The sequence below is a fragment of the Leptodactylus fuscus genome, chromosome 2 (genome assembly GCF_031893055.1).
Source record: "Leptodactylus fuscus isolate aLepFus1 chromosome 2, aLepFus1.hap2, whole genome shotgun sequence".
NCBI lineage: Eukaryota > Metazoa > Chordata > Amphibia > Anura > Leptodactylidae > Leptodactylus > Leptodactylus fuscus.
Genome location: NC_134266.1, coordinates 229,949,427 through 229,965,399, shown reverse-complemented (window position 1 = coordinate 229,965,399; position 15,973 = coordinate 229,949,427). Strand labels below are relative to the sequence as shown.

Here is a 15,973-nt window from a genome sequence, read left to right as displayed (position 1 = left end):
GAACACAGGTATGTAATTTGTAGATAAGTGGATAAGTAGATTTGTGGTGAAGGATAACCAAGGATATCAGTGAGATCAGTTTCTAACTTACCAAAATGGGGTTCAATCGGGGAACCTTTAATTTTCACTCCTTTCGGCCCAGTCTCTATGAGAAAGTGACGGACCAGCTGCTCGGAGGGATCTGCAGACAGGCACAACTTCATGTTACAGTTATATGGACTATGAATATTGAGGAGAGGGTCTACAAGTTAGACCAATGCACTACCTTTACATGGCTGCGTCACTGCATTTGGAGGTGGGCTGGAAACCTTCAGAGCCAAACCATATGCCCCTCGAAAAGAGTTGCTGTCCCGAATCAGGAAAGAACCTGGTTCTGCACTTCTTAAAAGGGCAATGGCTGAAAAGTAAGATATGACATGAGTAAGATAATAATAAGATATGACATGAGTAAGATAATAATAAGATATGACATGAGTAAGATAATAATAAGATATGACATGAGAATTGTCAACTCCTTATCAATTACCAAAACCCCCGAATAAATCCACCAGACCTTAAAGGGATGTCTTGGCAACAGAAGCCATTCATTAAACATACAAACATCCAAAAACATAACCAATACCTCATGTCATCCCGATGTTGTCTGTATTTACCCTGACAAGGATCTCAACAACACCAAATACATAGAATTGTGAAGCAGTTTTATTCAGCTATGGATGGTCCTTACAACAAAACTAAACTTTCACTCATTTTCATAAATCCACAGTGCCAGGGAAGATGGCGGATTATGTAATATACGTTATTAAAGGAAAGTGTCTGTTTCTTCACTTATTTGCTTCCTTCTGTCACTTATCAATTCTGTACAATGGAATTCTAAGGAGAGGGAGGGGGAGGAAGCGGAGAGCTCCTTAAGGTGCAAACACATCAGAGAAATAAAAGACAATATGGAGTGACAGCTTTCTTTCATAACATTGGTGGCCTATCAGGAATTACTATCCTGCCTCCAAGGAGAAATAACTTATTTCATTCTGTAGACAGCCTCATGTCTATTTCCCTCCTCCCCTCCCTCTCCATATACATCATGATAAACCAATTTTCTTATACACTATGTATGGACAGAATCACTTAGTCCAGAGGTTCCGAACCTTACTATTTAATACAGTTCCTCATATTGTGGTGAGTCCCAACCATACAATTATTTTCATTGCTACTTCATAACTGTAATTTTGTTACTGTTATGAATCGTAGCGTAAATATCTGATATTTACATTAGATGAGTTAAATCTGGGATCAGTGTCTTGGTTCCTAAGATCATCAGAAATATGTGTTTTCCAATGGTCTTAGGCGGCCCCAGTGAAATGGTCGTTCGACCCCCAAAGGGGTCGTTACCCACTGGATAAGAACAGCTGCCTTAGTCAGAGAGAGCTCTAAAAATATTACTAACAGTTTAAAGACTTAAAGAGGACCTTTCACCACCTCGACCAACTCCAGCTCTTAGCATTTAACAGGTTGATTCTGCTACATTGATTCTGGCATATTTGGAATTTTTTTCTCTAGCTTTCACCATTCCTGAGCCATAAGTACAGTTAGTTTTGGTGACTCATATACAATATAGCTCTGTACCTACAGGTGGAAAGGCTGGAGCAAGCAAGATGAAACACTGTTCACCTCTCAGAATTGCAACCCTTGCCTGTTCCTGCCTGACCCCACCCACCTGACAGTACAGAGCCTAAATAGCATATCAGGCACCAAAACTAACAGCACTGATAGCTTAGTAACGGTGGGGGCTACAGAAAAAATTCCAACTGTGCCAGAATCAGTGGAGCAGCGACTATAAATAAGATGCAAAGCTGGATTTTGTGGAGGTGGTAAAAGGTCCTCTTTAATATCTGGTGGCTACCACAGTCATTTCACACATTATATCACCTATAATCGACTAGCTATGGTTTTTAGGTGTCTATCATTATACTTGGCAAGTATAGAAGAACATGATGCTAAGTAGGATATGTCATAAGATAAGCAATGGATGGACCAAATATATTCATATGGTTGGTACAGATTTATGTGCTACAGTGAACTATGTATGTAATGTGGGTCAATTGGTATGAAAAGTTGGTGGACCATGGACAGTATGTCAATGAAATGACCACCTCTTAGAAGGCACAATGGGACCAAAATACAATACTGTATATACTGGATTGTTCATTACCTTGCTCCCTGGAGATGTTTGGCTTATACCAAAATCTTGAAAAATCTTGCACAAAGTTGGAAGCTGGAGGAATGTCCAGTTGTATATCTAAATATTTGGAGCAAAAACAAAAAGGTCACTCTGCAATGCATAAAATAAAAGACACAGGCTAATAATAAAATACATTTACTAACCTTTGACTGAAGAGGGAGATTTATCCGCTTGCTGTTCACTTGATCTTCCAAGGGTCCCTAATTTATCCCCTGCAACTGGAGTGTGGCACTTTTCAGGCAAAGTGGGTGGGTGGGAATTTGGAGGGCATGGGCTGCCTGAGTAATAAACAGTACTAATGGGAAATAATGGAGTGGGAGAGGGAGACAGGAGCTCACATTGACTTCCCATTGGTGATAGTGGAGGACTTGTTGTAACCTCAGCCCCATGACAGATGATAGGAGCCTCAGGCAGAATCATCGTAACACTCCTTTTCTGCGGTGCGACAGGATTTAACGTTGGGGGCAACTGTGGAGGGCAGGAAGCTTCAGGGGGTACATTGTACTGGGCTGCTTGAGGACTTGTTTCAGTAGGGACTGGTGCAGGACTGAATGATGGATGTTCCTTTGCTTCTTCTATTATTCTTGTAGTAGGACTTACAGGCATCTGAGGGGCAACTTTTGAAACCCGAGGTGGGGATGCAGAATGTGAAAAGTTTCCTTCAGAATTAGTTGAAGTAAGATTTACATTAGAATCGGTGACTCCAACCCTGTAATATACAAACATATGCGTCAATGCATGGCTCTCGTGAGAAAACTAGTGTAGACAGTGAATGGTTATGGCACATTTTTAACACACAGGTCCTATTTTGCGTCAAAAATGCCCCACTTCTGGGGCAACACGGTGGCTCAGTGGTAAGCCTTGCAGCGCTGGGGTCCTGGGTTTGAATCCCACCAGGAAGAACATCTGCAAGGAGTCTGTATGTTCTCCCCGTGTTTGTGTGGATTTCCTCCCATTCCACAAAGACATACTGATAGGAAACAAAATTGTACGTTGTGATCCCTATATGGGGCTCACAATCTACATTGCAAAAAAAAAAAAAAAAAGTGCCCCACTTCTCTCTTTCTGTACCCCACTCGGCACCTTTTATAAAAGTGGGTGGAGTAGGAATGCGTCTAGCCAACAAATTTACTATAACTGGTGTGTTACATAGGAAATCTATGACAGCTCCTAAATGGCGCACACTACCATTCTGCCACATGGCTTTTTGATAATTCAGGCAAAAAATATTTGTTCAAAACTGGCGCATTTTTGGCACACAACCACTTTCTCCATTTTACGACTTGCTCACCAAATTTTTAGATAAGCAGGTCGAGTAGCTCAAAGACCAAGACAGGCCGAGGTGCCGCGTAAAAATACCTGTCTTATTATATTCTATCCAGAAACATGTAAGTATATGGGAGAGTCAGGCCAAGCATTCAGCAGCCAGCAGGAATTAATGGTGTGTGGGCACCTTAAGTAGTTTCCATAATCGCATCAACTTGGTGGACAGACTTTCTGTCATGTGATCTCCTCTTGTGTAAATGTGTTCTTATGAGTGGGGGTCAAATAACAGGATGTTGATGCAGAGTTACAGTCCGCTGATGCTACCATAGCAACCCCAGAGCAAGCACAATATTGACACTGCTTCACCAGGGAGCCGATGTCATGAGAAGGAAAGAAAAGGAAAACAAAGTTCATTACTTTAACGCTGAAGTCAATGATGATGGACATTTATCTGGCGTCCATTGTTCCAATTTTCTGGCCTTATTTCCTGGACCGAAATCTCAGCAAGGACCAGAATTCCAAGCATCACAGTCATCGAGGAGGCTAGGGGTCCCTGTCTCCCTGCAGGAATATTATCACGTACTGAAACCACGAGTGTTCAGTCCTGGAGACACAGCCGACATTGGTCTGTATTTCACAGACTAAATATGCCCGTGTAGATCTGGATTAAATCTAAATTTACTACTATGTACTCTACCCAGCCATGATGAAATTCATCGACCACCCTTCCTGTGCCTTGTGCAAAGGCGACACTTTCCAGAATGTAAATCGCTAGAGAAAACTCTAAGAAGACATTTTGGAATATTTACCAAACCATCTCTACCAGTTGTCTGTTGTAGATGGGTTCCTGACTGGTGTAGATCTCAGTTCTGGTGCACCGGATTGTGCTGGAATTATTATGAGGTTGGAACCAGTCAAGGAACTTTATTTAATCTGGTGTAGGAAACCCCAGTCTTACTAAATTCCCCCCATTGAACCAGCAAAAGGTAATGGAGGCTCTGAAGCCTGCAGGATTGTTAACGCAGTTCTACATTACATTACAACCTTGACCATGGCTGGTTCAAGAGAAAGGAAAATATGCAAATCTGTTTCCCAAGATGTAAATAGGAAACCACACTGTCCACAGCTGGGATATTGATTTGGCTTAATTCAGTATCACAGCAGCAAAGGCTTGTTGAAAAAGTCGGGCATGATGTTAAGGGAGCTACCCCTAGAGGGCAGCAAGCAGAGGCACTGTTTTCCTATTTACATCTTAGGAAATAGGTTTGCATATTTTTCCCATAATCCCCCACAGTGGAGCTAAAATAGCCTTTTGTAAGACTTCATACACCAGAGAACTAGGTGATCTCTCCTTAGAGTGATATTATCCCCAGAACCTGGTACAAGAGAAGTAATGCAAAAGTTATACAAAATATATCTTTGAATAGGCTGAAGTGTAGAAGAATACTTACCTCTCTGTGCTACATTGGATGGATGGATGTGTAGACTGGATCTGCGTTTGCATCACCTGGTTGTTCGGAGTCGGCTGACTTTGATTACAAGGATTTCTGAATGTCTGTAAAGAATTGTGTTGTATGTGCACAGTGTTGTGGCCTTGTGGCGCCTGCTTGTGGACAGGACTGTGTAACGCTACAGAAGGCATCTGGGTGTGCACTGTGCTCTGGACTTGCACTGTGTTGTCTGAATACACATGACTCTGACTTTGCACAGTGCTATTTGTAGGAATACATGGACTGCTTGTGCTGATAGGACTTTGTGGGTGAAATGAAGTCTGTTTAGGCTTATTTGCCTGTACAAATCCACCTTGTGTGCGTACAACAGTGGTTGCCTGACCTACAGAGTTCTGCGTGTGCACAGGTGAATGGGGTTTTGAGAACTGGGTGTGCACGGCAGCTTGGCCTTGGGTTCCAGAACTTTGGGAGGTTAAAGGAGAGTGTGGAGCTGGACCCTGTTTCTGTCCATTACTGGGCACTGTTACTTCACTTTGTGAGCGTACAGGTGCATTGAAGCTCTGTCTGTGCACAATTGTATGCATCTGTACTGTTTGTTCCTGTGTCACAGGCAATTGCCCTGATGTGTTGTGTGTTTGCTCCAGACTCTGGGACTTTACAGGACTATTTTTTGGCTCACAGCCATTAGTTTGTGGAACAGGATTTTGAGAGTGCACTGGACTGACACTAACTTGACTATGAAAATGCACATGTGCACGTGGAGGGCTCTGTTTTTGTATGCCTGAGCCCTGTCTTTGGATAGTATTTTGCTGTACAGGTGGACTTTTTGGTTGTGTCCCATGCTCAGTTTGTATCAATGGTCTATTTGTTGGCGACATATTTGGAATATGGGTTTGGGTTTGCACAGCTGTATTTTGTGTGTGGATCAGATTATGTTGTGTTTGCACAGGCTGACAATATGTGTTTATGGGGGTACTGGCATGTAAAGGACTCTGCGGATACACAAAGGCATCGGCTGGCACTGAATTGCGCCCCTGCAAAGAACTGTGTATATGGGGATTTGCGTTGGGTCCTGAATTTTGGATGCCTGATGGGGAACTGGTGTGAAGTGGACTCTGTACATGAGCAACCTGGTTAGTGTGTGCTATAGTAGAGCCGCTGACTGCAGGTGCTGCCCCTCTTGGATTCTGTGGCTGAAATGGTTGTGCGTCCCTTGGTACACCATGGTCAGGGACATCTGCAAAGAAAAAAAAGAGGGGTTAGTTAACTTATGGAACTTGCTTGAATCTTTCACAGTAGGAAATGACTCCATTACGCAACATCACTCCAGTCTATGGGCTGTGTCTGGTATTGTAGATCTGTCCAGTAAAGTGAATTGAGCTGAGCTAATCCTATACAACACCTTGCAGTGTATATGTTGATCTTTTTTTTGGATGTTGGAGCAGTGGATGGTTAGACAAGCCAAGATAAACCATTACTAACCGTAAGATAAGTCATGGTCCAAGTCAGTCCTCAGCCTTCTCAACACATAATACAAAACTGGACTGGATATTGTATAGTGATGGGTAAGAGCCCATCTATATACTTTGAGATATGCCATATCCACCATGTATATGCTCATTCCCATCCATAGGCTGAAATCCCACATAACCTTGTCCTCTACAATCAGCATTGTATTAAGTCTAGAAAATCTTCTGAACACTAAACTACCTAGAATCCAGAACGATACATTTTACCTACACTTATACAAAATAGATACAGGAGCGGAGTGAGATTTATGTAGTTTTGGATCTACTCGGCCTAGTCTAGAGCAGTGTTTCAAGCCAACTTTCTCCTAGTGACAGGAAGTTCCAACAACGTACCTCCAAGGAACCCACCAGTTATAAGTGATAACAAAATAAGACTATGCTCATACTGGTGTCAGAGACTCCAACTAGGGTTGGTCAGATTTGATACTGAGACTAGAGTAGTATGCAGCAATAATTTTCCATCAATCTCACAGACACCATGAAAGAACCCTTTGGGACCCTATTATAAATGAATGGGGTCTGAGAGGTGCAGATTAACAGATTTGGTATACGGATGCGTTACTTTTTTTTTTTTTTTTTTACACTAAACAGGTCCTAGTTAAGTTTTTAATGGTGATGGTGGGAACTTTCTCATGAACGGTGCCATCATAGATAGGACGGACGCTTAATGGACGACTGATGTATATGGCCTGCTTAAGACTATTTAAGGGAATGTGTAATAGAGGTTGAGAAGAACTGATCTAGAACATTGGATAAACTGGATTCCACCTTTTATCTGTGTCAGAGCCTCTACATAATGGTTTCCAGATCCAGAACACAGTTTACAGTGAACAGATATTAGAAATCTGCATAGTTATTTTCAGTATACAATGATTAAACTTGTTTTCACCCCTTTATTCTACTGCAAGCTTTTAAGAAAGATCTTAATCCAAACCAAAATGACATTAAAAGAAAGTTCAGTCTGAATGTACATAGTAATAAAATGTGCTTCACGCACCTCGGCAGCGAGGGAAACTATTAAAGCTCAGAACTATCCTGACAGGATAAAGTTAATGGGAGGGTGGGAGTTTCTAAAAGTGCGCTACGGTATCATGGGACTTGTAAACAGTCTTGGCAGCTCCAGACTGAGTCATAAGAGTCTTATGGTTGGGTTGAAGGTTGGCAGAACAGGGAATGACTGTGGAAACTGTAACATTTTTTTTTTTATGTTCCTGTTGAAAATATGGATTATCCTGAAAATTTACATACAGAAATGAAAAATATTCAGCCAACTAAAAGTCAATTTCTGTCTACTGAATGAACTTCTACTGGCAGGTAAAATGCAGGGGGAAAATAGCTGAAGAATATAGAAGAGACGACTTCTTTAAGCTTCCTGCACATGGGTGAATATGAGTTGGAAAATTCACTATGTACAATAGTCAGATTTTCAAGTTCAAACCCAACTGGGAAATCAGGACTCCTCGCATCCTTGTGGCTCTAGGACTCCCTCCTCCTCGTGGCTCAAGGACTCCCTCCTCCTCCTTGTGGCTCTAGGACTCCCTCCTCCTCGTGGCTCTAGGACTCCCTCCTCCTCCTTGTGGCTCTAGGACTTCCTCCTCCTTGTGGCCCTAGGACTCCCTCCTCCTCGTGGGTCTACTATCTTGTGCTTTATATAGTCGCTCACCATAATGCTAGGAGTCCTGATCTCTGGACCACATTCAGTCCAGGAAATGTACCAATATACAGTTCATATTTTCTGGACTGAATTCCTCCATGTACATGAGGCCTTCCTGGTCTGCAAGTCGTAAGACACTGCATCACTAAGGGGTAAATTTGCAAGTTGGGCACCAGAAATATACATGCATCAGTCACAACATTAAATCTACTGACCAGTGAAGTCTATAGCACCGAATATCTCATGACAATGGCTCCTGACAACGGGTAGGATATATTATGGAACAAGTGAACAGTCACTTCTTGAAAACTGACAAGTATAAGCATCTGAGTGAATTGACAAAGACCTAATATAATGGCTAGATGACTAGGTCAGATTTCCAAAATGGCAGGCCTTGCACAATGTTCTAGTTATGCGGTGGTTAGCACCTACCAAAAGTGGTTCAAGGGAAGTAAAGAGGTGAGCCAGTGTCAGGATCAAGGGCACATGGCGAGCAAGGGCTAGCACATCAGATCCCACAGAAGAGCTACTATTGCTTAAATTGCAGAAAAAGTTACTGCTGACTATGACAGAGAGGTGTTAGTACTCACAGGACGTCATGACTTGCTGTATATAAGACTAAGGGTCCATTCATACGGAGTAACGTGCCGCGTGATCTGGCACGTATACAGCGTGTGAGACTTTGCGCACTGTAAAAGCTCCCATTGATTTCAATGGGAGTTAGTCTGGTATACACCGCATTATTTTGCGGCCGCAAAATCACGGCCTCAAAATAACGCAACATATACAAGACTAACTCCCATTGAAATCAATGGGAGCGTATACGGCGCGCAAAGTCTCACACGCTCTATGCGTGCCTCATCACGCGGCACGTTACTCCGTGTGTACGCACCCTAAGAGTGCCCGTGCTGACCCCGGTCCTTGATGGAAAGTTTTCCTCTCTCCATCAAGAAAAACGTATTCAGTATCAGATGGGCCCACCAGAGGATCCTCCAGTGGGCCCCAGCACTAGACACTATAATGGTCCAGCAGAAGACTATAGCACCCTTCAAATCTTGGTGTCTATTATGTGGGAGATGTTGGAGGAATCATTTTATTTTGTGGGCTCAATGAACCTCAGTCAGACACTGAACTTCCCAGAATTTCTATTGAAGCATACATGGTTGCTAAGTCTCCCTATACTGATAAGACGGTCACTTCAATGAGACATAGCACCTCTCTTGATTAACCAAAAAGACCTCACCAGGATGAACTACACAAACATGGCAAGGCATCTTCAGAGCTCTGGTGGAGTCTTATGCCTTATAATTCACAGCTATTTTGGTGGCATAAGGACGATCTACATATTACTGGACTTGTCAGAGAAGGCCAGATACTTTGGATTAAGATATTTTTGGATGTTTTTTTTTAACATTTTTAACATGAAAGGGTTAAAGAGAAAGAATCTTCCCATACATATGAGCAAACGTACGTGCATCCAGACTGAACTTTCTTTTAATGTAAACTTTTGTTTCTAGATTTTATAGCTATTCAGAGAAAGCAAGATGGTTTGGATTAGGATATTTTTGGAAGGTTGCCTATTACTGCCTATTAAGAACTTTTTGGAAGTTTTTGAAGGGTTAAAGAGAATAATTTTTTCCATAAATATAAGAAAGTTGCAAAATATAATTAAAAATGCCAATGGTAGCACTTCATAATGATTGGACCATTATTAAAAAATTTACAGCCAATTATCAGTTACAGCCGTTGTATGTGTGACTATAATGTCCTGGTTATGAAGTATGACCAGGCGATACACCCTGAACCCTGAGGTAACATCTTGGGCCAGATTTTTACGCATCTCAGAGCTGCCAACCTGCAGACATTTCATGTGATCGTGCCAAAGGGAACAGATCTCCAGTGATCATCTAGAGGGAAATAAATACTCCATGGTTTGGCAGATGCCTATGCCTGGAAAAGAAAATTCACCCTGGATACTGACACAATATATTGGCAAACATGAGGAGAGGAAATTTCCAGCAGTCATGTTTGCTGGTTAATGGAGTAAATGAGTAAATTGGTGTCAGTAAGTGGGTGCAGTAGACGTCCCCCGCCCTATATTTAGTACCACATTCCATTACACTGTGTATAGATGTCTCATTATATATTCGCAGTGCCACCGCCACCCGCTAGACTCTCATAAATTTACAGCTAAAATAAGTGATTTTCATCTATCCTTTCTTATTTGTGAAATTTTGACTTCTCAACCCAACTACTTCTCTGATTTTCTGCATCAATATTATTTCAGAGGAAACGTAAAACAATAACATATCACAACCAAAATTCAGGTTGTAAATATTTCACGTGTCTATAATCACAAAGGTCTTTTTTTTTCCAACGAGAACACTTTAGTACATGATGTTGACTATTGAGTTTATTCTGCTATATGTTGCCATTATCTACAATAGATGTACTTGGTTTATTTTAACTGTGGTGCCCTGGTTAGATCAATGTCAGTCGTAAAACATGTTTAAGTCACAAAGAACAATATTCTTAAATAATAATGCTATAAAATATTAAATATACTACCGCTAAACAGTGCTAAAAATATCATGGATATAATGAATTTTTGGCTGTGGTTCGCTACGTGGGGCATTGGCCTAAATGTTTGTCTCATCACAGCCATGTCTCATTTTTGCATTTCCATTTTTTAATCTCTGCTTTTCAAAAGCCATAACAAATTTATATAGTTCTTATTATGTTTTAATACCTTTACAAAAATCCATATTCTGACACCCATAAGTTTTTTATATTTCCATGTACGGAGCTATGGAAGCATCTTTTTTTTGCTGGGCACATTTTTATTCATACCATTTGGGGATTATCTAATGTTTTGATAATTTTTATTCCCTGTTTTTGGGAGGTAAAACAAAAAAAATACTGGATAAGCCAGTTTGATTTATTTTCCTGCTTCAGTATTCTCCGTACGGGATAAATAATTGTATATGTTTCAGATAACTGTGAGTTTGTGATTGCTTTTGGTTGCTTTTATACGTCATCTAGGGAAAGGCTTAAGTTGAAATTTGAGAAATGTTTTTTAAAACTTTTTCACATTTTTATTCCTTCAATTTTGGACTGCAAATGAATAGAACTGAGCTGTGATATGAAGCACAGCCCCTACACAATGTATGGTAAGGTGCTTGGTATTCAGTGAAGAGTCCGGAAGAACTCTATCTAATGCCCTGTTCACATCTGCTTTTGTATTCCATTCGGGGGAGTCCGCATGAGGACCCCCTGAACGGAATACAAACGCAATTGCAAGCGTTGTGCAGTAAAAGCACACAGACCCCATAGACTATAATGGGGTCCTTGTGCTTGCTGCGCACTGCCCACACAAATCATGCAGACATGATTCATGCGCGCAGTGTGTGGCAAGTACACGGACCCCATTATAGTCTATGAGGTCCATGTGCTTTTACTGAACAACGATTGTAGTTGCATTGGTATTCCGTTCGAGGGGGTCCTCATGCAGACTCCCCCGGACGGAATACAAACGCTAATGTGACCCAGGGGTGAGTCCTGGAAAACCCCATAACATCATTATGGCACACACTCCTTTAACACTTGTGTCAAGTTAAGTTATTCTTCTCTCACTATAAATTGTTTCCTATATACCATGAGATTGTATATACAGTATATAATATTTATCAGTGCTTATGATGTTATATTACATGTTACCACTGATTGTAGTCATTTCCATTCTAGCTTATATCATCACGAGTTCTGTTGCATTGACTTCATTCCGAACCCCCAATCCTAATAAATGCTCTGGAGAAGTAAGGGTTAAGGGTCGCGGCCTGCCATAGCCCAGCTGGAGGATTCGGACCTTTTACTCCACAGGGTTTTGGAAATGTCTGAATAGTTTAGACACTATATTCCTTTAATACACTCCCTGTTCTCTCTGTGGTCTGTTGCCTTTTGGGAATATGATTTATGTCAATTTCAAGTATGATATCATACTGTCATAATGGGATTTCGCTTCGTTCCTCTGAAATAACATGACATGCTAACTTGTTGCCTTTCCATGTTCCATGACTTCATTACCAATGATATATATACATTACACATTACATTAAGCTTAAATCTATCTGGCAATGTTAGACCAACTACCTGTAATATACTGCTACCTGGCATGTATCAACCAGGGGTATAGATAAAGGAGGCTTGGACAGATTTTGCATTGGGGCTGGGGAACTTCCAGCTTCAAGATTAAACTTTTCCACCAAAATTTAGATTACAGATACTTCTACTTTACAAAGTGTGATAGATTTGCAAAGATGTTTATAGTTCAAGACTTTACATTTTCATAGTTACTTAATCCTGCCATCATTGCAGTCTGCGCACACTTATACACACACTTACACACTTATACACTGTGCCCGGCCAAGTTATAAATATCATTTCAAGTGTGTACATTTCTTTTTGGACTGGGCCTGCTTGGAAATGGTGGAAGTGATGAGTGAGAGCAATAACATGACAGTGGAAGTTATACACATTACACAGAAGTTGACAGCTAACAACTATTGAATGACTAGGGAACAATGATTCTGATTCGTAGCCATAGACACTGTAGTCAGTACTGGCCATTACAGTCATTCAGATTGGCCATTCATGTTCTATGAGAGGAGATGAAGGATGAAGAATCTTTCTGAGAACGTACTTTTAAGTAAAGACTGTAAAAGACTTTAAGGTTCTTCATCCTACTATCAGACAATTTTAAACATGGCCATCTTCTTCCCATCCCCCAACAGAAAGTGAAGTGTCTGACATCTAGAAGATCCTACTCCGATCTCAAGTGGGAAACAACTGGCGTGCCAAACAAACAGTTTTTCTTGTGGGGACATCAGCAGCAGACACTCACTAAAAGTTCTGAGGATCTTGTCTATTCAGCACACTATACCCGCTCTGGATGAGGACACCCGACCCCTTTACCCTAACCAATATTGTATGATGCCTGCCTCTGCTTGGCAGCCACTGTGTCTTTGTATTTAAACATGGTTGGGGGTTTGGGTGGAAAAAGCATCCCAGGGACCTCAGGACCTGAGCACTCACTATAGTTGTCACTTCCAAAACAGTGGTTCCGAGCCATGGTGAGCACGCCCTGAGAATGAATGGGGTTACCCCCTGGGGTACACGAACCACATGTTGAGAATCACTGGTCTATTGTGTATGAGTGGCCTTTAGATTTGTATGCCAATTGTAACCAGACACAAAGCAAATACACATCAAGAACCGACAACACCAGTGTCAGACTGTGTCCCACCAGAAGAAATTGTTCTCGGGGCTCTCTGTCCAACTACACAGACTAAGTGCACATCTACTTTTTCAATGTTTTGTATATGATGTTGTGAACACTGTACAAGACTATAAGAGGAAAAGGGATTCATGATTTATTTGGGTATTACCCACATATTATGTCTGCACATTAGCCCTCTGGAGTTTCCTCTGGTGGGCACATCCAGCCCTGTATAATACTGTTATAGGTGTTGTGTCACACCTCACCTTGCTGTTGTGGCGGTGTTAATTCACCAGGACTCCCGGCAGACATGGTATCCCCACTCATTCTCCGAGGGGTACAACTGGATGGGACAACAGGAGATACAGAACTTGGAGGGGACTGCCCGCCTGTCTGACTACAGGAGGACATGCAACCAGGAAAAGGATGGGCACCATATGCATTAGGTGGGCAGTGAGCTGGGAGATAGGAGGGATGCAAGAAATGTGGGTAGGCATGTCCATATCCTGTGTCTGCAAAATGATTGAAGTGCAGTGAGTCTTCCCCATGTGGAACCGTGAATCCATACTGCATCTTAGCAGAGAAAGGAGGTGGGATATCGTGGCTGGGCTGTACATTTTGCCCATAAGCCTGGGACATATGTAATGGAAATTCTCCTCGATGAAAAGGTTGCATCGCTGACATCTTGCCTCCTTCCATAGGCCACATGTTAGGAACAGGAGGATAGCACGCTGAACTTTGACAATGTGAACAAGGGCACATTGGAGGCAAAAGAGGTTCATGAGAAATAGGCTGACAAATGTATTGTCGATTTTCTCTCAAACTGCCTCTTTTTGGTGGGCTTTGTGTTTGGTTGGGGTAATGATGGGGTCCTTCGGACAAGGAACGATACAGTCGTCTTCTTTCTTGATCGGCATACATGCCTGGATAATGACCTCCTTGCAGTACTGCACCTGTTCCTGGTGCCCCCCGAGGATCGAGAATGCCTTCTGGTCTGAAATAAGATCTGCTAGGAGGTCCCTCAATATTAGGAGCCCCATAACCCACTCTGCAGGAGCAATGCCTGGTCAATAAAGTTCTCCTTCCTGGATAAACAGCTAGGCCACCAAACTGTGCTATTTCATCTTCCATTATGACTGCTTCACATGGGGATTCTCTCTGTTCCTCCCAGGACGGTGGCGTTAATGGCAAACCTTGAGATGCTCCTTCATCAGACACTCCAGACCACTGGGGTGAGTACTGAAACCTTGAATCTCCATTCACCTTTGGCTGAATATTTGGGTTTAAGCCTTCCTGATGCATGACGTGCTGCATATCTCTGGGTCTTTCCTCCATATTTTGCCTTTGATGTCCATTTTGGGTCATCGCCTCCTCACATTTCCCCACCTGTGAGTATTGTGACTCTCCTTCGTTCTTTACATTAACTCCAAATCCACCTAAAAGTTTTTCTAGGTCTTCTCGCTCTGCTGCTGTTGGCAAAGACTTTTGGGGTGTTTCTTCCATCCTTTCAGTTGGGGCTGAAGAGTGTCCAGAGTCACTACTAACAGACAGGAGTCGGCCATGCTGTTCAGGGCTTCCATTAGCAGAGGGCAAAGGTGTGATCTTTTTCTTTACACGGGCATACAAACTACCATCCAATGGCCCACGAGTGTGACTAAGATCTGTGGAGCAAAGAAATTGTTAAAAACTGTAAAAAAAACAAACCCAAAACAATACACAAATAAACTGTCCGAGAGCTGCCGAAAGAGCACTAGATTGAAATACATGTTAACATTACGTTGCAGAAACGAAGCTTTTTTTGTTGCAGATTGTGCTGCGGTTTTCTCCCTTCTGCTCAGTCCACTCCTGGCGTTGAATTAAAAAAAAACTAGCAAAATCTGCAACAAAAAAAGCTGGGTTTCTGCAACGTTGGGACTCAGCCTGAGTCTAAAGTTCCATGTTGCGGAAACGCAACTTTTTTTGTGGCTACATAAGAAGTGGGAAATATAAAGGAAATTCTTAGGGTAAGGTCACACAAAGTATTCTACAGGCAGATTTTGACGCAGAATCTGCCCTAAAATCTGCCTGTAAAAAGTCTCCCTTACATTTAAATGGGAGTCTCTCGCTTTTTTTCTAGCAATTTTTTTTCAGCTAGCGGGAAAAAAAGTGGCATGCCCTAACCTCCTGCGGATTCCGCAGCCTCATCAGCCTCATCATCCGCGGCTTGATACACTCTTCGTTCAAAAGTGCCGACTGCGCATGTCCGTCGGCCATTTTTCTGTGGCCTCTCCCATTTGGCTACAGCAAAATGGCCGACAAACATGCGCAGTCGGTGCTTTGGAAGGAAGAGAAGATGAGCGTGCGAGAAGGCAGAGAAGACAGAGGGCGTCGCTGGAAAGCTTTCGAGCAGCACTGTGGACGCCCCCAGTGCTGCGAGAAAACTGATTTACATAAGGAAAAAAATAGGATATTTCTAAGGAATGGCCGCGCGGATCAGAATAATAAAGGTAAGAGAAGAATAGCCTTTCTTAAGGCTATTCCTACGTGTATTTAGTTTAAAAAGGGATTCTAGTGATAGAA

At 42.1% G+C, this 15,973-nt stretch overlaps 2 protein-coding genes across 3 annotated transcripts in view; one reads left to right on the top strand and one right to left on the bottom strand.

The window, feature by feature from the left end:
• SPRYD3 (SPRY domain containing 3) overlaps nt 1–15,973 on the top strand; it is a 422,505-nt gene that overhangs the window by 37,650 nt on the left and 368,882 nt on the right. The window lies entirely within an intron of this gene.
• TNS2 (tensin 2) overlaps nt 1–15,973 on the bottom strand; it is a 119,597-nt gene that overhangs the window by 13,392 nt on the left and 90,232 nt on the right. For both annotated transcript variants that reach the window (XM_075265789.1, XM_075265790.1), the window contains exons 18-23: nt 13,681–15,075; nt 4,957–6,193; nt 2,383–2,948; nt 2,210–2,296; nt 266–397; nt 92–181 (exon numbers count right to left, since the gene is read on the bottom strand). In XM_075265789.1, coding sequence (XP_075121890.1) covers nt 92–181; nt 266–397; nt 2,210–2,296; nt 2,383–2,948; nt 4,957–6,193; nt 13,681–15,075 — 3,507 coding nt within the window. The remainder of the gene's footprint in view (nt 1–91; nt 182–265; nt 398–2,209; nt 2,297–2,382; nt 2,949–4,956; nt 6,194–13,680; nt 15,076–15,973) is intronic.